This window comes from Labeo rohita, chromosome 6 (genome assembly GCF_022985175.1).
Source record: "Labeo rohita strain BAU-BD-2019 chromosome 6, IGBB_LRoh.1.0, whole genome shotgun sequence".
NCBI classification, from domain to species: domain Eukaryota; kingdom Metazoa; phylum Chordata; class Actinopteri; order Cypriniformes; family Cyprinidae; genus Labeo; species Labeo rohita.
The window spans coordinates 25,499,780-25,520,638 of record NC_066874.1 but is presented as its reverse complement, the minus strand read 5'-3'; the positions used below and the strand labels follow the sequence as shown (position 1 = coordinate 25,520,638).

At 37.2% G+C, this 20,859-nt stretch overlaps 3 protein-coding genes across 3 annotated transcripts; 2 read left to right on the top strand and 1 right to left on the bottom strand.

Annotated features, from left to right (window-relative positions):
• Positions 1-5,654: 5,654 nt before the first annotated feature.
• Positions 5,655-12,126, bottom strand: si:ch211-157b11.8 (fibroleukin). Its single transcript, XM_051111753.1, has 6 exons — positions 10,394-12,126; positions 8,859-9,045; positions 8,183-8,278; positions 7,957-8,069; positions 6,399-6,661; positions 5,655-6,110 (listed from the first exon to the last, which is right to left on the bottom strand). The coding sequence occupies exons 1-6, from the start codon at positions 10,589-10,591 to the stop codon at positions 5,780-5,782; spliced, it is 1,188 nt and encodes a 395-aa protein (XP_050967710.1). The 5' UTR covers positions 10,592-12,126; the 3' UTR covers positions 5,655-5,779.
• Positions 12,127-13,252: 1,126 nt separating this feature from the next.
• On the top strand, positions 13,253-14,346 carry LOC127167339 (histone H1.10). The gene has a single exon (XM_051113328.1). The coding sequence runs from the start codon at positions 13,326-13,328 to the stop codon at positions 13,938-13,940; it is 615 nt and encodes a 204-aa protein (XP_050969285.1). The 5' UTR covers positions 13,253-13,325; the 3' UTR covers positions 13,941-14,346.
• A 1,214-nt stretch (positions 14,347-15,560) lies between these two features.
• arpc4 (actin related protein 2/3 complex, subunit 4) lies at positions 15,561-20,658 on the top strand. Its single transcript, XM_051113059.1, has 6 exons — positions 15,561-15,652; positions 16,617-16,735; positions 17,335-17,446; positions 17,939-18,034; positions 19,589-19,759; positions 19,847-20,658. The coding sequence occupies exons 1-6, from the start codon at positions 15,650-15,652 to the stop codon at positions 19,850-19,852; spliced, it is 507 nt and encodes a 168-aa protein (XP_050969016.1). The 5' UTR covers positions 15,561-15,649; the 3' UTR covers positions 19,853-20,658.
• Positions 20,659-20,859: the final 201 nt, after the last annotated feature.

Here is a 20,859-nt window from a genome sequence, read left to right as displayed (position 1 = left end):
TATAAAATAAAATTTTAAGACAGGAGTTCGCGTGTCTGTCGTGTGACTTGAGCGGTTGAAGTCACCGGCGGTGTGACACCTCCCCACTTTTAAGGGGCTGCGCAAATACCGCAAAAAATACCACCACAGCTTATTACCTCAGCTATATGTGTTGGTATACACTGAGGTAGATCCTCACATAATGCTCGAAACCAAATTCTTTACGTTAGGAGAAAAGCAGAGGTTGAAAAAAATAGTCCAATAAGAGTAACGCTTGTTATCTCATCACTCCATGACACGCGCCACGGTTCAAAAGGCACTCGTGCCTACGAAGATAAGCGTCAGGATGATCACCACAGGTAGTCACACAAGCGACTAATCAAAAACCAGCGTGCAAAAGAGTTGTATATGAGGCTGAGACCGAGGGCGGACTCCTCTCGTCAGCATAAGTGATTTTCTAGCCAATTAGAATTCGCCTTTTTTCCAGTTTGACACCTGAAACTCCAATTTACACCCTGCTTGTCTTTATCCATTCCTTTCGTTGCTAGTACATATTCCTCATTTCACACAGCAGCATCCTGATGGTTTGATTGTTAATGCTTCCAGAGAACGATGCATGTTTACACTACGAAAAAATAAAATAATTTGTACACATTTATAATATTTATATAAATTAATATTTAAAATTATATTTAAACGATACATCAGATAATACAGACCCATTGTGTTGCCACTGAAATTGATTGCATTTCTTAAGAATATTAAATCGGTGTTTATTAAACTGATGTTGAAGTAGCCCCCGAAGAAACCTGCATGCTCCAGGTGAGGTGAGTATTCTTTGTTTCCCTCTACGAAGCAATGCAACGTCCTCCATCGACTTCTCCCGATCTTTAATTATTCAGGGAATAAGTTTCTGGCCAGCGTGCGCGTATTGTCTGTCTCGGCAGATACGTCTCGTACGCGGTCAGTGACAACACGAAACCGCTGACCACCTACCCTGACTCTCATAAGATCTTTCCATCACTTTGATGAGAGAGAGAGAGAGAGAGAGAGAGAGTGAAAGGGAATCAGACAGGGTGCATTCCTTCACAGCGCCATTCAAAATGAGAACACTGTCGTTTTGTAACTTTTACGCAATCTGTACATGAAATTAAAAGCTTTTGTTATATATTTAATTAAAAATACAGTGAAACAAGAAAACCTGCTGAGATTGTTAGTTCTTTCATGTTACATTTATCCACATCGAACATCAAATCATAAAGACATTAAATGTCATTTTCGTTCTTACGTATCCACCTTATTCCTTAACGCAGAAGTATGCGTATGGGCGAGACTTCCGGTTCATTAGCCGCTATTAGTAAGGAAAAGAATAACAACGTGCGGTAAAGGTAACTGTTTGCAGTGCACTACAAACCAGTGTGCTCAGAAGTATGATAAAACATTAAAATATTATAGTAATACACATCAATTTGCAATATCAAGCAGCAAAACAAGCTGTTTTGTACAGGTAAAAATAGCTGGACGTGGATGAGACCGGAAGCCAAATTGGATGGCCATGAAGTATACATATATGATCAAACAGTGATTTAAGGAACAACAATTTTAACAACATTTTTTTTTAATTTGGTTTGCATGTTTTTTTGTATAGAAAACAATCTTTTCTCTCCATAATCAGAACCTGGTGAATGTTGCTCAAGAGGGTAATAAGCAGCACTGAATAATTTCCAGTATACATTTATTATGGAGACAGCTCACCAGGATGACCAAGTGCTCCATTGTGCAGTCTTTTGTTGTGTTCCTTCTGCATCTCATGGAGCATCTGCTCAAGTTTAAACAAATCTTACGATTTCATAACACATTTTAACCTGGAACTCGCTCTTATTCTTTTTGCCTTCCTTTCACTCTCTCTCTCTCCGCTTGACAGCGTAAGCTCAACAATGTAGCCATGATCCCTTAATTGCCCGTTCATTTCCTCCGCAAAAGAGAATCAGGAAGGCAGTATTAACAGCATACTGTAGTAACAATCTGTCAGTCATCTTTTCTCTTTCTCACACTTTCTCAGGCAAAAGACCAGAAAGGAATATTAAACTGTTCACAGTATATCCAGTCATTACTTTAATTATCAATTAACAGTCATTACCAGTCTTGATTTTGCTGTGCTTTTTTTTATTTATTTATTTTTTATAAATCACACCTGCGCTGTTTATACTTTTTTATTCTGTACAGAAAAATATTAGTATAAGATCTTTTATGAAACCAGATTGCACGTATATAATCAGATTACAGTTTCTAAAATAAATAAATTCTTCTGATATTATTATTATTTACTTTTTATGACACAATTGTGAAATTAATGATATCTGAAACCATGCTTTTGTCCTGATTTGGACAATATGGAAATCATAAGAACTTTCAGTGTGTGTCTGTGTGTACATTTTGTACATCTGTTTGTGAATGTCAGTGAATGTGTGTGAAGATGTTGTAGTGTGAATAACCCTCTCCCCCTCCCATACCCAGAAGGCCTTGCAGGCCTGGTTTTCACCACATCAGGATACAGGGCTGCTGGCTGAATTCCGGTATGAAACGGAGCGCTGGTGCACCGCAGTCTGTGTGTCATACACATGCACATCCCTCTTCACACAGATGGACAGGTGCTGTAACGGACACTTGCTTTTACTCACGTAACATTCATTAAGTGCAACCACTTCCAATGCAACCAATTAATTTCATTACGCACACAAACCTTATAGTCACTGATCCACTCTGTGCAGACAATTATCAGAGCAACATCACAGATATTAGAGCTGATGCTTCAGATTTCAGCCAGGACACTTCTGAAATTAGCATATATTTCAATCTTAATGTATTAATTGTGAATATACTAAGAATGTTTCCCTGTATAAAATATTTTAGAGATGGTGTCAGGTGTATTTTGTGATGCTAGCAAGTTAGTAGTTCACCCTAAAGGCCCAAAGCTAAATTCCAGCATCTTTTTATTCATAGTTGGGAAGCGCTATCATGGAGTTTCCTGTTCGTATCATGTGCTAATGAGCAAATTACTAGATATTTCATAATTGATGTCACACTGCAACTTTATTTTGACATTCAGTTGAATGTTTATAGCCTTAAATCAGTATGAAAATAGGTCTCTCTGGTAAAATTAGATTTTTAAAGATTTAAAACCGACAAGATAACGAGCAAAATCACTGCTATCCATTAGTGTAGTGCCATATTGAAAAACATGTATGAGTGTGTTTTGATTTTGTACAAAGAAACAAAAATTTTAGTGTTTTAGTGAGCGATGGGGACATGAGCAACTCAAATACTGGATCTCAGGCTGTTTTTGTATTCATAATTGCATTAGGCGATACTTAAAATACATTTATTTTAACCCACAATGGACTTTTAATAAGAAGCTACTGAGATGACACCTTTATCTTGCTTCAATCAAAACAAAAAGGCTGGAGATGAGATTTTCAGTCATTTTTAACTCAAAGCCGCCATCTTCTGGCCATTTTCAGCTTTCTGAATCATGGCACTCGAGTTGAACCAAGACAACATGCTCAACACACAGCCTAATGACTACTTTAGGCCTAATATCTATGTATGATCTGCCTGATTAGCATGAATAATGAGAAATACAGGTACATGTCATCGTATTTAGATGCTAAAAATACAATATGTCAGTGATTGCTTTACATTAAGAAGCTTTTTATATTTTAGCATGGTTTGCTTCTAAAACAAATATGTAGATGGTGAAAGTTCCTTGGGGACAAATGCACACAAGCTTTTCTCCACTATGTGCACTATGCAAAAATATGTGGTAAGAGAGAAAGTGTATGTGTGCATGAGTGTTTTCAGCTTTAAGGGGATGTGCTGGGTAACTGTTGCCCGCTTTGGGTTTCCGGACTGGGTGCCTGCAGACTGTTAGTTCCCCCTCTCCCTCTCTCTTTATCTCTCTCCCCATCACTCCTTTTTATCTCCTTATCATACCAGCCAGGCACTCAGCCAGGATACTGTGGTAACAGCCGAGCAGGCTTCTGCTTCACCATAGTGATCTTGATAGTGAAAACGAGTGAGCAGAGAATCCTTAATGGAGAGTAACTATGTTTATTTGTTCTGATTTTGATGCATTTGATTTGTTCACCAGCCACACAAACCAGGTGACTTACGATGGACTGAATATCCACAAATAAGAGGCCTGTACCATTCACATTTGTGGGTGAACATGAAATCCTCATGGTCCGTACACACTTTAAAAAATGTCAACATGAAGCTGTATTTCTACCATGTGATCTGTTTTCTGTAGATGCAGGCTTGACAAAACTCATGCAACTTTATGGATGAAACAATCTTTAAACTGCAGTTTTTGTGTGCTTGAATATGTATGGTAGTGAGTGTATGTGAAATATCATATCTGGTTGGTAGTCAGCAGATCATAGGCAAAAGTGTATTAATAGCTACTGAGAACGTGTTGAACAGACTGGCATCTCTTTGTGAATATGGCTAAAAGGAGCAAATTCGACAGATTCACACTCCCACTGTTCGCCCTCTGTAACACACATACTTTCTGTCTCTGAGGCATCAGAGATCAGATGTCCGTCTTATTAATGCCATGTGTATGCGAGTTTGTTTGTGTACATTTTGTAACCTATGATGCCATCGCACTGAAATCTCAACACGCTGACCGCAGCGGCTTACAAGAAACTCTTTGCTTTTTTCACCTCCAAATCCAAAGCGTCCACAGTTTACTGATGTTCTTTTAAGTCAAAGATGTAATGAGGATTTATGGCTTAGAATGTGTCAGTGGCAAGATAGTTTTGGTATGGCAGCCATTCACCTGGCGGCTGAACAGAGAAAGTGTATAGATAGAAATGAGCTGAGCGTAGTCAGCATACATGTAAAACAAGGCCTTTGGTCAGCCATTTAATACTTATTTGTATTGATTATTTATATTGCTTTGCAAAGTTTCGGATTTCATTTTACTGTGCGGTAAAGTGCAGCACAACCACAAGGGCCACTTTAGACTTGAACTTTGACCTTTCTGCATGGTGAATGATTTATTTCATGTCGACTTAAAATAAAGACTATGTCTTAAATTAACTAAATACATTCCTATATTTGCAGCATAAATAGCATGTGATAGTTTTATTTGCATCTTAAAGGGATAGTTCACCAAAAAAAAGAAAATTGTGACATTAATTACTCACCCTCCTGTCGTTCCAAACTGTTCATCTTTGGAACACAAATTAAGATATTTTTGATCTGAGAGCTTTCTGACCCTGTGTAGACAGCACTGCAACTACCACGTTCAAAGCACAGAAAGGTAGTAAGGACATTGTTAAAATAGTCAATGTGACATCAGTGGTTCAATCACTGAAAATACTTTTTGTGCGCAAAGAAAACAAAAATATCACAATGACACATTGACTATTTTACCAATGTCCTTAGTACTTTTCTAGGCTTTGAATGTGTCAGTTGCGTTGCTCTTTATGCAGGGGCAGAAAGCTGTCAAATTTCAGCAAAAATGTCTTAATTTGTGTTCAGAAGATGAATGAAGGTCTTACGGGTTTGGAACGACTGGAAATGGATTATATACACAGAGTAAAGAGTCTGCTTAAGATATGACATTTGACATTTATTTTAGAATAAATGTTTAATAATGTGTTCTCATATCATACAATTATCTAACAGTCTTTATGGCAGGTCCAGGGTTATATAATTACAAGCCATTATGTAAATGAAATACATAATGCAAGAGTATGATTAAGTGTCATGTAAACACATAAAACTTTTTTCTTTAGCTCCGCCTTGGTCTAGTTTTCATTTCAACACTTTTAAATGAGTATCTCTCCCCTGTGCGATAATCAGTCAGGATATACCAGGTGCCCCAGTAGATGCCATCCGTGATACCCGTGTAACGGCCGTGGTAATAGCGTCCATTGAGGTTAGCAGCCAAACAGGAATCAAACCACCAGCCCGCACCGTAATAACGGGCACAGTTACCAACAGCATAGCGATCATGATCCCGGTCATATGTGCTGAAAGCTCTGCCATCATGATTGTACTGTTTGCTGTAACTGAATGCATTGCCAGCATCACCATGGTAATCTCGAGCAGTTAGGCGGAACCTTGTGGAGAGAATATCACACATGCATTATGAAGTGAAACTGAACTATGGTTTGTTGAAACTCTGCTTTGACACTAGTCTATGAATAAAAAGTCGTGGAGGGCCGGTGTCCTGCAGAGTTTAGATCCAACCCCAATTAGACACACCTGAACCAGCTAATCAAGCTCTTACTAGAAACTTCCCGGCAGATGTGTTGAGGCAAATTGGATCTAAACTCTGCCCTCGGCCTTCCAGGACTGAGTTTGGGCAAGCATACAGTAGACATTAGTATGTCTATGTGTGCATATACCTCTGATTTTCTCCTGCCACTTTAAAGTTGTTATAGTTAGCGTGACGTGTCTGTTCATGCCAGTCTTGGAGAGTGATGCGGAGCGTGTGATGCCCATTTGCGGTTAGTGCGTAAAGAACTGCATTCCCTAACCAGTGCTCTGTCTGTGGGGAGCCAAATCCATCACGGTACTCCTGCCAGGTTCGGTTAAAGTCAGTTTGTCCATCAAACCGTCGCTGAAACACCGTCCATCCCCCACCAGCTGAAACCATATCACACACGGCCTGGAATAGACAGGTCATAAAGAAATCCCACATATAGAGTTAACCCTAAAAGCTAGGTTTCTACTAGGTGGATTTTTTTAATTTAGTACAGACCTGAATAAGATATTTGACATAAAAGCTGTTTACATATAGTACACGAGAGAAAATAACAGTTGAATTTATAAAAAATGACGCTTGATTCTTAATACTGTGTTGTTACCTGAATGATCCACAGCTGTGTTTTTTTTTTGTTTGTTAAGTGATGAGTCCCTTGTTTTCTGCTGTTCTTCAGAAAAGTCCTTCAGGTCCCACAGATTCTTTGGCTTTTCAGCATTTTTGTGTATATGAACCCTTTTCAACAATGAGTGTATGATTTTGAGATCCATCTTTTGACACTAAGGACAACTGAGGCGACTGTTACAGAAGGTTCAAACGCTCACTGATGCTTCATAAGGAAAAATCATGCATTAAGAACCCGGGGGGTGAAAACTTGAAGATGAGGGTAAATTTAACTTATTTTGTCTTCTGGGAAACATGTAAGTATGTTCTGTAGCTTCTGAAGGGCAGTACTAAATGAAAAGAAAATATGATATTTAGGCAAAATAAGAAAAATGTACACATCTTTAATTCTGTTCAAAAGTTTACACCCCTGGCTCTTAATGCATCATTTTCCTTCTGAAGCATCAGTGAGCGTTTAAACCTTCTATAATAGTTGCATATGAGTCCCTCAGTTGTCCTCAGTGTGAAAAGATGGATCTTAAAATCATACAGTCATTGTTGGAAAGGGTTCAAACAGACAAAAATGTTGAAGGATTTTCTGAAGAACTGAAGATCATTCAGGTAACAACACTGTATTAAGAATCAAGTGTATGGAAACCTCTGAACAGGGTAAATTTTATAAATTCAAAATGAAATAAATGTAAACGTATTTTATGTGAAATATCTTATTCAGGTCAGTACTAAACAAAAAGTAGCATGCGTTTTGTATGATCCTTTTCTTCCTGTTCGGATTTTATTATTTTTTTGAGTGAAGTAGCCCTTTAAGTCTGCATACGTATTAAGTTGAAAGATATCAATCCAAGTGGAATTTATTTAGAAACATTTACATTTATGCATTTGGCAGTTGCTTTTATCCAAAGCAATTAAAGTCAGTTTATGCATTCCCTGGGAATCAAACACATGACCTTGTTGCAAGTGCCATGCTCTACTGTTTGAGCTTGAGGAATCTGTATTTGGCTTAATTTTTAAAACAAGACATGTAGTGATATAAATGTATTTGGGTTTCTGTACACTTTCCATGCATTTAATGGCTATACCTCTAGCGCTGGCCGCTTCGGATCTGGTTGTATGGTGTAGATTCCGTTCTCCTTGATTCCTAATTGGTAGATCTCATGACAGTCTTGAGGGTAAAGCCCTGCAGAGGGAGGCACTGCGGTATAGACCCAAACAAAACATCTGTGAACATTTGTGCAATAAATTTCCTAGTAGTCTGCTAGACTGCACGGGGTGTTTGTTCTGTGTGTGTTTGTGTGTGTAGCTCACCTGTAGGAGTCCTTGGTTTGAGGCCATTAGGTTTAGAGTGTGTGATACTCTTCAGCAACAGCAGCAAGTCTTTCTCCCCCGTTGTTGCCCACCACACTTTCTACGAAAGAAAAAAAAAGAGCTCCTTAGTCAAAAATCCTAAAGTAATACCTTAAGAAAATTTTTCTGTGATGGGAATGATGATAATAAAAGGGAATGGAACTGTTGTTACAGAATGTGAGCACAAAACATTTTACAAAACACACAGTTCTAATGACTATTGCTAATATTCCTGTCAATTATATTTCCAATAATAAGAAGTAGAAATAAAAATTCCTACACATAAAAAGTGTCTGATGCAATGCATTTTAGAGTGTTTGAAGAATAAATTATTATTTATTTGCTAGTTGACTATTTCAGGATGGTTAGAATTTGTTGTAAGGTTATACAAAGGTTAGAGATAGGTAATGAGAGGGTCAGATTGGAGCTGTCAAAGGTCAGTTTTCTTGCATTCCTAAGAACACCTCTGTTTGCTGAGTGTAAATTAGGTGTTAACTTAATTGAGACAACAGCAGAAATGAAAGAATCAATAAATTATGAAAAGAAAGAGTAGTTAGTCTGTTAACACACTTTATCTAGGCATGTCATTTCATTTAAGAAGGAAATGTAAGTGGTGTATGTTGCGGAATATAATGACCAAGTCTGGTGGCCATCTCTCTGAGTCTCTGACTGTGGCAGTGGAGGTCACATTCTGTCAACACCGCTGCCATAAGAGCCAGAAATGCTACTAATGAGTCAGACCCGTCTCCCTGACTCACAACCACTGAATCATGTTGCAGCATGCACCGCTGAAGCTGGATGAGACGGTCAGATTTATCAGACACCTGCAGACACATATAAACATACGCAGACATAAACACAAAGAGCATGCATATTCAATCTCAATCACCATATTTAACATTGTATACAGATTCTCCATATTCTAACTCTTTAACTTAGTGTTAGTAGTATAGGGTTGTTAGTGTTCTTTCATTCTATTTGTTTACATTTCATGAAAAATTTCATTTTAAAAATGACAATGACACATTATTTTATTTTAAGTAAAAAACAAAAACAAGGTCACTAAAAAGGTTTAATAGCACTCTGACACACTTTCATAACCATCTTTTTTAAAACAATATATAAATTAATGCTTCATAATTTACCTGTTTGCTTCAAGAAACCCCATAAATTATTTAATCCAACTTAGTATGTACTTTTGTATTTATATACACTACCAGTCAAAAGTTTTTTGTTGTTTTCTTGCATTTATTTGATTCAAAGTAAAAACAGTAACATTTTGAAATATTTTTACTATTTAAAATAACTATTTTTCATTTGAATATATTCATGTAATTTATAATGTAATTTAATGCAAATGTAATTTACTCCTCTGATTTCAAAGCTGAATTTTTAGCATCATTACTCCAGTCACATGATCCTTCAGAAATCATTCTAATATTTTGATTTGCTGCTCTAAAGAACATTTGTTATTATTATTATTATTACTATGTTGAAAACAGCTGAGTAGAATTTTTTTCAGGTTTCTTTGATGGATAAAAAGTTCAGAAGAACAGCATTTATCTGAAATAGAAATCTTTTGTAACATTATAAATGTCTTTATCATCACTTTTGATCAATTTAAAACATCCTTGCTAAATAAAAGTATTAATTTCTATCATTTCTTTCCCCCAAAAATACTCCAAGCTTTTGAATGGTATAGTGTATAATGTTATAAAAGCTTTTTAAGATAAATGCTGATCTTTGGATCTTTCTATTCATCAAAGAATCCTGAAAAAAATGTACTCAACTGTTTTAAATATTGATAATAATAGAAAATGTTTCTTGAACAGCAAATCAGCATATGATTTCTGAAGGATCATGTGACACTGAAGACTGGAGTAATGATGCTGAAAATGTAGTTTTGATCACAGGAATAAAATACATTTTAAAATTTATTCAAATAGAAAGCAGTTATTTTAAATAGTAAAAATATTTTAAAACATTACTGTTTTTGCTGTACTTTGGATTAAATAAATGCATGCTTGGGTGAGCAGAAGAGAATTCTTTAAAAACAAAAAAATCTTACTGTTCAAAAACTTTTGACTGGTAGTGTAAAAAGTTAAATTGTTCAAATGTTGCAGTAATACACTTTCAGATCTGTCACAAGGATCATGTTTAGGTAATGCTTACCTGTGAGTTTTTGCGGTTCTCTGGAATCTTTCTAACTCTTGAGTCCTGATGTATTTTCGGTGGTGATGCCGTTGCACTGCAGCTCCCCTCACATCTGCTGTTGGGTGGCCCGGCCACCAGGATGTCCCTCTGACACAGCACACGTACACACATCACGTATGCTCCCAGCAAAAGCAATGGCACAACACGCACACACATGCTGCTCAGGCCTCCACACGAGTTCAAAAAGATATTATGCACCTGTTCCCTGTCTATTTCTCTCTCTACTCTACCGGCATCTACTTTGTACTACTTATCTTCACACTTCTACACTCTTGTGTTCAGATCAGTGTCATCTGCAGTCTATCGCGTCTTACACATTGTCTTTCTTTCTCACTATGTGCCCGTCAGAGTCTCGTCTCCTGTTTTTCTCTTTTATTTGATCTTCTCTATCCCTCCCTCTCGCTCTCCTGCACCCTCTCTTCTGTTTGTGAGGCTCTTTTGGCTCAGATTCCTAGATAACTGCGGCTCTTTGCTGTCTGACATGCACCGGTACACCCACCCCCTAACACACACATACACACACTTGTACCTATATGTCCACATATAGGTACAAGTGTATCTTGTCGCATGACATTCCACCATCAAATCCATCTGGAATCTACAAATAATCACACTCTCATACAGTCACATTCAGATACAGAGATAAACATCCTCATCAGGTTTTAACTAAACCTCTTCACTGTGTGTGTCTCCTATTTTGGAGTGTTTGTAAAGTTTATTGAGTTTGTTGAGGTCATAAAAACTTGGAATTCCTCTTTTAACACTCTTATTAAAAGACAGACAGTCACACACTAATATATATACACACACACGGGCAGGAGAAGGAGAAAACTCTTTTGAATAGGATGACCTGTGCTACACTTTGACCTTTAACCTTTCTCTGTCTCCAAGGGAAAGGTGCTAGACCTATTTTATTGAGAGGTGTTTGCTCTTTGTGTGCATGTGTGCAACAGGAAGTGGCTAAAACAACTATGTAATTGTAAATGTGCTAACATGCATATTACAGTCAATGCATGACTCACCTGTTAGGTCGGTAATAAACAACAAAAATCACTATGTAAGACATGTTTACAATTTGTAATGAATTTAAGAGGTCTGTGGCTTGTTATGATCTGTTACACCTAAAAGGTTTGGAAGATGTGAACACCTTGTACATGTGTATACAATCAAAACACAAACCATTATCAGTTGACAGACTGCCATCTAGTGCTGAATGTCTGGAATGAAGGCATGTAGAGGAGAAAGTTAATTATTTTGAAAGTTTTTAAATTCTTTCCTTGTTTTGTTTCTAAGAAACGGAGGTGTTGCAGAATAATGAACTTTCCAGACCAGACATGATGATGACATTTTCTCAATTTCTGATGTAAGTTAAACAACAATAAAATCATATGCACATTTGTAAAATAATGACTGAATGCCAGTGATTTTAAGATTACATGTATATCCACCTTATTTTTTGGCTGTAAATTTTATGGGTCTGGCTTCCGGTCTCATCCACGTCCAGCAAAACAGCTCGTTTTGTTGCTTGACATTGAAAATTGGTCTCTTACCATATTGTTTTAATGTATTATCTTAATTATGAAGACACTGGTTTGTAGTGCAAACAGTTTTACCGTTTACTGCGCGCTGTTTTTCTTCATTTCCAAAGCGGCTAATGAACCGGAAGTCTCGCCCATAAGCTTACTTCTGCGTTGAAGAATAAGGTGGGTGTGTTTTGAAACTCTCATGAGTATCACGTAATGGTTATATTAACCAACCCTGTATCTAACCAAAGGACTTACTGTACAAATGTACTCTGTGGCGACCCCTGAAGTTTTTAACAGCTCATGCAACAGTAGGGGCGGAGTTTGCTCAACATCTTTGAAAAATACCCCATTGTTAACTCGCTCTTAAACTAAACTTTGATTTAGTATCACATCATGTTTTTAGCATAACTTAAATTAGGCTTATATGCCTCATGCACTAATAGTTTTTTATCGTCTCTTTTTACTCTGCCAACTCTTACTGTACGTTTATTCAGTTTGTAAGAATGAAATCACATTGCGTTTTACAGTTTATCTCTAATCTGTCATCTCCATCGCTCATGTTACAGCTAGTGCAGTAAAGATTTTTTGAGATGTTACCAAATGACCAGATGTTCTAATTGATTAATCAAATTCTAGCAACTGGGGTACAACACCTTTAATATAGTTAGCACTTTAAAACATAAATAGTCCGGTTAATTTTACGTAGCACACAACGGCATGTCAAATACTCAAAAAGTCATGTCTTTATTTGTGCAAATGATTCACTTTCACAGAAAGGCACAGGAGAATACAGTGTTAAGTCACCAGGAACAAAAGAAAAAGTTAACCAATACTCAGCCACGCGAGGGCGTTTAATGTGTTAGTTGAGTGAAATTAAACTCCTTTTATCTCGAAGGCATTTGGTAAACATGGACTAAATAGTATCATTTTAGAATCTTTACTTTCTACATTTTCACATCAAGTTTAGTGCACAAACTGTCTCAATAGGCATAAAAAGATTTTCGTTCTCAAAGTAAGTGCCCCTACCCAAAATCGCAAGGCATTATGTGGGCAGGATCTTTTCTTTGCTTTCTCGCTCCACGGTTTTGCATTTATTTCACCACTTGTGCACCCTGTCCGAAAGAGCAGCTTTTGTACTTTCCATATGTATAATTTAACATACTAATATATGTTGTACTAACAAGATAATAGCTCCCAAAGTCGTGGAAGAAAGCACAACTCCACAAGCGCCTCTGCCGACGGTGTTGTTGTTTTCAATCACGTCCGCGTGCCTCCGTTAAATCAGATGATTCAAAACTCTGAGATGCTTCTCGCATCTTTGAGCTCATACTCTCGCAACACACAAATACGCATTAAGTTTGATCATGTCTGCTGTGGTCGAAGAGTCAGCACCCGCCCAAGCCCCCGCTCCAGCAGCAACCAAAGCGAAGAAGGCATCTGCGAATAAGGCAAAACCTGCCGTGACTGCTTCTCCAGCTAAAAAGAAGAAGAAGAAGAGCAAGGGGCCCGGCAAGTACAGCCAGCTCGTCATTGATGCGATCCGCACCCTGAGCGAGAAAAACGGCTCGTCGCTTTTCAAGATATACAATGAAGCGAAGAAAGTGAGCTGGTTTGATCAGCAGAACGGTCGCATGTATCTGCGCTATTCCATCCGGGCGCTCCTGCTCAACGACACGCTTGTGCAGGTGAAGGGACTGGGGGCCAACGGCTCGTTCAAGCTCAATAAAAAGAAATTTGAGAAAAAGCCAAAGAAGACTGCCACCAAGGCGACCAAGACTGAAAAACCTGCAAAGCCGGCGTCTAAAAAAGACGGGTCCAAGAAAGTGACTGCAAAGAAGAGCGCCAAAAAGACCCCCGTCAAAAAGAAGACCGCGAAGAAGACGAGCGTTAAGAAGGCGACACCCAAACCGAAGAAGGCAGCTGCAAAAAAGCCAAAAGCCCCGGCGAAGAAGGCAACCAAGGCGAAGAAGTCCAAATAGACTTTTTGTAAAATTGAAGATTTTTATTTTTGTATATAGCTTCTTGGACAGAGAACCCAGAGATAAGAATTGTTTTTTATTTTTGATATATTTTGATATTTTTGTCGACGTTTAGGTATGCTGTCATTTTGATGTATTTCTTCTAGAAACGGCTTTATAGAGACACACCCACTTTAGTTTCTGCACTGCAAGACGTCATGCTTTTCTGAAATGGAAGTGACTGTTTCGTTTGCTGTACTAAACAGAAGAACATTTGGTACTAGCTAACTAGACATGAATGCTTTGTGGATATGAAACAGTGTTTAAATGCCTTTCAATTTCATATGAAATGTTGCTGAACTGCAAAAAACAACATATATGTCAAATAAGCTTTTTTGATTTTTAAATAAAAATGACTGTAACCTTCTTGATGTGTGTTTAGTGGTGATTTTTTTTACTTGTTCATTTAAACAATATATATTGTTATAGTCTATACAGATTAGATGAATGATTTAATTTATTTATATTACCTTGAGCAACTTTATGTGTAAACAGTAAGGGAAATTGTCAGGGGTGAAAAGAGAAATGCATTTAAAATTACAGATCTGGGATGTAATAATAAAGTTGTCTGAGATCTAAACTTTTTTCCCCTTAAAACGTATGTTTCTCACTAGTGTTGGGGATAATTCATTACAAATAACTTGAGTTACATAATCTATTACTTGTTCAAGTAACTACTAAAGTAATGCAAAATATTTGAGTTACTTTTTTAAATAAGTAACTCCAGTTACTTTGTTTTATTTCGCTGTGTGCCCTGTAAACATGATGCTTTTTGTAGTTCTGGACTAAATATGAACATGTATTTATTCATCTCACATACACAAAACAGATTCAGTATTCCTCAAAATGAATAAAATCAGTCAAATGCAAACTCAAACACAAATGTGCAATAATTAAATATGTTAATAACTGAATGTACTTTTCCTTCAGCCTGAGGCTTATTCATTTCACTTTTGGTGTAAAAGAGCTTTTACATATGCCAAAAATACACATTTTTAACATAATAAAAAAACAAGCAAGCCCGGCCCAGATGAGAAAAAGTAACTCAAAAGTAACATAACACATTACTTTCCATAAAAAGTAACGAAGTAGTGCCATTAGTTACTTTTTTAGGGAGTAACTCAGTATTGTAATGCATTACTTTTAAAAGTAACTTTCCCCAACACAGTTTCTAACAGTAACATTTATCTTTTAATGAAGGAGTAAAATCCCTGCTGAGCTCTTTAAAAAAAGACCCTCGTGCAAAATTTTAAGATTTTATGATTTTGCAAAAGATTAAGATTTTAAATATGACACAAAATATTAGGTGGTAAAGCAGTTAAGATGAAATAGTATTGTAGGCTATATACAAATAAGGAGTTTTTGTTCTGCCACCGCTATAATTGACAGGAACTTCCTCTTCTACAACTTATTGCAAAAATGTCTGTATCAAGTAAAGTCTAAAGTACGAGTTATTGTCAGCGAATCAAGCATTTTATGCAGGCATGTTAGCCCATTTCAATATCCATATTTTTTCGACTAGAAACAGGAGGGGAAAAAATCTGTTAGAATTATACAGTCGTCGCCCCCTATTTGGTGAAAAGTTGGTATCTTCCGATGAGTGGCGTTACTCGCGGAAGTCGCCCGGTGTTTGTAGCACTTCCGTCTTCTGCTCCAACTGGTACCCAGAAATGGTAGGGTTTGCCTCTCTGCACTTCGGGAATGAAGAAAAATTGTCTTTTGTTAATATAATTATTATTACACGAATGATAATACTGTTGTGCCACGAAAGTCTGATTCCTTGTGTTTGTTTCTGCGTTGGTGTTAAGTTGCTCATTCGGCGCGTAGTGCTAAATCACTAGCTAACATCCCCACCCATATTCCCCAGTGGCGGATTGACTGATATTGATTTGACAATTTAGTATGTAGTAAAATTGCCAGCGCTTTGTAATGCCGGGTTTGCGTATTATGGGCAAGCCAACTCATATTGACCTCGTTTCATATTGAATTTTAATCAACGGACAGAAAATGATAATAGACAATCATTTATTATTAAATAAACCAGTCTACAAATTTTCCTTCGGTATTGTTAGACCTTTGAATAAACGGGTGTACAAGTTCACATTCTGTCCATCTGGTTGCTGGTTACTTCTGTGGTATTTGCACAACACGGATGAGTGTAAAACATTTAATAGCTGCTTATCGCAGCTTCTCAGTATAAATTAACTTGCTTTAGATATGTAAATTACGTGCACAGGCAACTGTCTGTTTTAGATTCTAGTTCTATGCAGTCAGCTATTTCTGAATTCAAGGCAGCCCACATAACACTAAACAAGGCCAGTGTTTTAATAATGCATCAGCTTTCATGCAGGTCTTGCACTTCCTCCATGGCTTGAATTTAGGTTCAGGAAGTGCTGAGCTTGAGGCAGAAGAGATACATGGTTTTGCAGGTTGACTGAGCTGTCTAATGTGTACAGAGTAGGTTTTTTTTACTTGAAGGGGTTGTGGAGGAGTACAGTATCCCAAGAATTCCCCTGCAGGTTCAGACGTGTGTTGAGCAAATAGAGTGGAAGTTGTGAGCTAAGCGTTTGCTTGCTGTAAAGTTGCAGACATGGGTCATCATCCTGAGTACTGAATTAGTTTGATTTGTTTCATCAGACGGCGACTCTGCGTCCGTACCTGAATGCGGTGCGTGCTACACTGCAGGCAGCCCTCTGTCTGGAAAACTTCTCCTCACAGGTGGTTGAAAGACACAACAAACCTGAGGTTGAAGTCCGGTAAGTGTGTGTGACTGCTTGTGTGTTTTGTTTTGTGTGTAAATGTTACATGATAGGTCAGCGGCCTACATGCACACATCTGGTTCAAACTTGACAGTGTTTGCAATATGTGACCCTGGACCACAAAACCAGTCTTAAGTAACATGGGTATATTTGTTGCAGTAGTCAAAAATACATTGTATGGGTCAAAATTATTGCTTTTTTATGTCAAATGTCATTAGGATATTAAGTAAAGATCATGTTCCATTAAGATATTTTGTAAATTTCCTACTGTGAATATACCAAAACTAGTAATATGCATTGCTAAGAACTTCATCTGAACAACTTTAAAGGCGATTTTCTCAATATTTTGATTTTTGGGCACCCTCAGATTCCAGATTTTCAAGTAGTTGTATCTCCAAATATTGTCCTATCCTAACAAACCATACATCAATGGAAAGCTTATTTATTAAGCTTTTAGATGATGTATAAATTTCAGTTACCAAAAATTGACCCTTATGACTGGTTTTGTGGTCCAGGGTCACATTTATACTGCGATGTATGCAGAATACCAGTGTGGTTGTGTATGCTTTACTGTTTTTGTCTAATCGTCTCTACAGGAGCAGTAAGGAGCTGTTGCTTCAGCCTGTTGTGATCAGTAGGAATGAAAAAGAGAAGGTTCTAATAGAAGGTTCCATCAACTCTGTGCGTGTCAGCATTGCTGTCAAACAGGTAAGCGCACTTGTTGTTTTACCCTAAACTCAGTCTTGCTATCCTTTCTGAGATGAGTCTTGAAATGTTGTTATATATTGAATTCTGAAAATGCTACTAATAATATGAAAAGAGAAGTATTGTGGTTGTGCTGAGACAAGTGAGGGATGTTAGTTTCACTCTGACTCATTAATATCAACACATGTAGTTCACTGAATGCCGTAAGTCAGTGGTTTTCAACCAGGGGCCTCAGCAAACTTCCAATGGGGCACAGGATTTAAATTAAAATATTGTATGAATATATTAATATATATATTAATATCTTAGTCTGTATTGGTATGAATATTGTGTTTGACATTGTAGGGACTTTAAGTCAAAAAGATCGAGAATCACTGTGGTAGGTCAGTATGTGGTTTATGTTTCAATAGAACAAGCTAAGAATCCGATTTGATGGTTTGTTTCTGTCTTTATTGGTCTGTGATTGGATGATGCAACTCAACTTGTTCTTTGAAGGCTGATGAAATTGAAAAGATCCTGTGTCACAAGTTCATGCGCTTCATGATGATGAGAGCTGAGAACTTCTTCATCCTGCGAAGAAAACCTGTTGAGGTGAGAAACTTACAAAAACACTTTTTTTTCTTCACAGTGCGTTTGGATTTCTTGCTAACAAAAACCTGTTAGCAAAGGAGAAGTTCACTTCCAGAACAAAAATGAACAGATTATGCACTTAACCCCTTGTCATCCAAGATGTTCATATCTTTCTTTCTTCAGTCATCAAGAAATTGTTTTTTGAGGAAAACATTTCAGGATTTTTCTCCATATAGTGGACTTCAATGGTGCCCCCGAGTTTGAATATCCGAAATGTTTAAATGCAGCTTCAAAGGGCTCTAAACAATCCCAGCTGAGGAAGAAGGGTCTTATCCAGCGATACTACTGGTTATTTTCTTAAAAAATTACAATTTATATACTTTTTAACCTCAAATGCTCGTCTTGTCTAACTAGGTAACTGTGTTTTTTCCTGTTCAAGACAATTAGGGTATGTCGAAAAACTCCCATCTCATTCTCTACCTCAACTTCAAAATCATCCTACATCGCTGCAGAAGTACCGACCCAGTGTTTGCAAAGTGTAAATGCAAAGGAGATCAAACACCCTTTACAAAAAGGTAAAACAGGATGATTTTGAAGTTGGAGGAAAAAAATCAGATGGGAGTTTTTTGACATGCCCTAACTGTCATGAACCAGAAAAACAGAGTTCAGGCAGACCTAAACAAGATACGAGTTTGAGGTTAAAAAGTATATAAGTTGTAATTATTATTATTATTATTTTTTTTTTTTTTAGAAAATAACCAATTGTTTCGCTAGATAAGACCCTTATTCCTCAGCTGGGAGCCCTTTGAAGCTGCATTTAAACTGCATTCTGGAAGTTCAAACTCGGGGGCACCATAGAAGTCCATATTATGGAGAAAAATCCTGAAATGTTTTCATCAAAATATATAATTTCTTCACTACTGAAGAAAGAAAGACATAAACATCTTGGATGACAAATGTGTGAGTAAATTATCTGTAAACTTCTGTTCCTTTAAAGGAGAAGTTCACTTCCAGAATGAAAATTTCCTGATTATTTACCTACCCCCGTGTCATCCAAGATGTTCATGTCTCTCTTTCTTCAGTCGCAAAGAAATGTTTTTTGTGGACAAGATTCGAGGATTTTTCTTAATATATTGAATTTCAATGGTGGCCAACAGGTTGAAGGTTCAAATTACAGTTTTAATGCAGCTTCAAAGGCCTTTACATGAAACCCAGCCAAGGAATAAGAGTCTTATCTAGTGAAACGATTGGCCATTTTCTTAAAAAACAAACAAAAAAAAAAATACAGATTTATATACTTTTTAACCACAAATGCAATTTGAATCTGCAATTTGGACCTTCAACCCATTGATCCCCTTTGAAGTCCACTATATGGAGAAAAATCCTGGAATGTTTTACTCAAAAGCCTTAATTTCTTTTTCGACTGAAGAAAGTAAGTCACGAACATCTTGGATGACATGGGGGTGAGTAAATTATCAGGAAATTTCCATTTTGTAAGTGAACTTCTTTAAGTTCTTGTGAAATGTCTACACATAATATATTTTAACAGTGAACAACTCTACTTTCTTTTGTCAGGGATATGACATCAGTTTCCTCATTACTAACTTCCACACAGAACAAATGTACAAGCATAAGTTAGTGGACTTTGTCATCCATTTTATGGAGGAGATCGATAAGGAAATCAGTGAGATGAAACTGTCAGTCAACGCCAGGGCTCGCATAGTCGCAGAGGAGTTCCTCAAAAATGTGAGTGTGTCTGTGATTCAACTGAAGGAAAATCTCACTGTCATACCAACAACCTCTCTTACTTGATATTCTGTGTGTGCTCAACAGTTTTAGGAAATTATCAGTACACCACCTGCTGGCTGCAATACCTGTGTCACCTTGGTCGCCAGAAATACGATGGAGAGCTGTGGGGCCAGTGAGGAAGTAGTTAGGTGCGATTTGATTCCTGGACCACCAGCGAAGGTGGAACAGCTGGATCCTGAGGGTGCTGCCTGTCACAGGAATGAATTCAGAGTATTGCAGTATTGTAATTCAAAAGCAAGTGATGGCTTTCACAGACAGGCACGGTACTCCTTTTGTTCTGTTTTACTTTTTTTGACTTTTTTCTCCCCTCTTTTTTTTAACTTTTGCTAATAGCCTCATTTTATTTTTAAAAAATATTGTTTCTTCTCACTCTGCAGTTCCATTTGTCTATTATCGGTCTTTTCATCTTATCCCAAATCCCTTTGTTATTATTTCGCAGTAGTAAAGCACCCACAACGTTGCAATATTCTGAATATGCCTCAGCTTTCCCTTGTGCTCATGAATGTTAATGAGTATGTACTGTACATATTAAAAAGGATAGACTCATTTTACCTTTGCCTTTCTAACAAACCTTAAAATCAGGGTGGGTCTATATAAATTAAACCTCATTGATGCTCATGAGCACAAAGGAAAAATATTCAGTGTCCGATAATTTAAACGGTTTGTTTTGTCAGTGTTTTTTATAAATATGTATACTGTGTTCACATGAGCATTTTTCATGTTGAGTTTTGATATTAAAAAGAAAAAAAAACTCGCTGATGCACATGGATCTTACAAACCATATCAGTCATGGCAAAATAATGATGACAATGCTAAATAAATCCCTTTATTGCTTATATTGTGTTGTGTACTGTGGGAATGGCAACTCTTGGTTCAGTCTGTCTTCTGTACATTTTGAATGTGACAGTATGTACTATACAACGATGACCCATAAGAGCCTGAGAAGGATCAGTAACTGTTTGATGTGCAGCACCTTTTTATAATATTTTAAGATATCAGGAAAAGCACTTCAGATCATCACAAGGTATTCAAATAGT

What these genes read in the sequence shown, in the direction of transcription:
- si:ch211-157b11.8 (XM_051111753.1), bottom strand. Translation starts at nt 10,591, where the DNA reads ATGTGTGTGCGTGTTGTGCCATTGCTTTTGCTGGGAGCATACGTGATG. An exon ending in CAAACCAAGGACTCCTACAG is followed by an intron (nt 8,070 to 8,182) that starts GTGAGCTACACA and finishes TCTATACCGCAG; the next exon opens with TGCCTCCCTCTGCAGGGCTT. An exon ending in GTGGCAGGAGAAAATCAGAG is followed by an intron (nt 6,111 to 6,398) that starts GTATATGCACAC and finishes TCTCTCCACAAG; the next exon opens with GTTCCGCCTAACTGCTCGAG.
- LOC127167339 (XM_051113328.1), top strand. Translation starts at nt 13,326, where the DNA reads ATGTCTGCTGTGGTCGAAGAGTCAGCACCCGCCCAAGCCCCCGCTCCA.
- arpc4 (XM_051113059.1), top strand. An exon ending in AAACCTGAGGTTGAAGTCCG is followed by an intron (nt 16,736 to 17,334) that starts GTAAGTGTGTGT and finishes TCGTCTCTACAG; the next exon opens with GAGCAGTAAGGAGCTGTTGC. An exon ending in TGCGAAGAAAACCTGTTGAG is followed by an intron (nt 18,035 to 19,588) that starts GTGAGAAACTTA and finishes TTCTTTTGTCAG; the next exon opens with GGATATGACATCAGTTTCCT.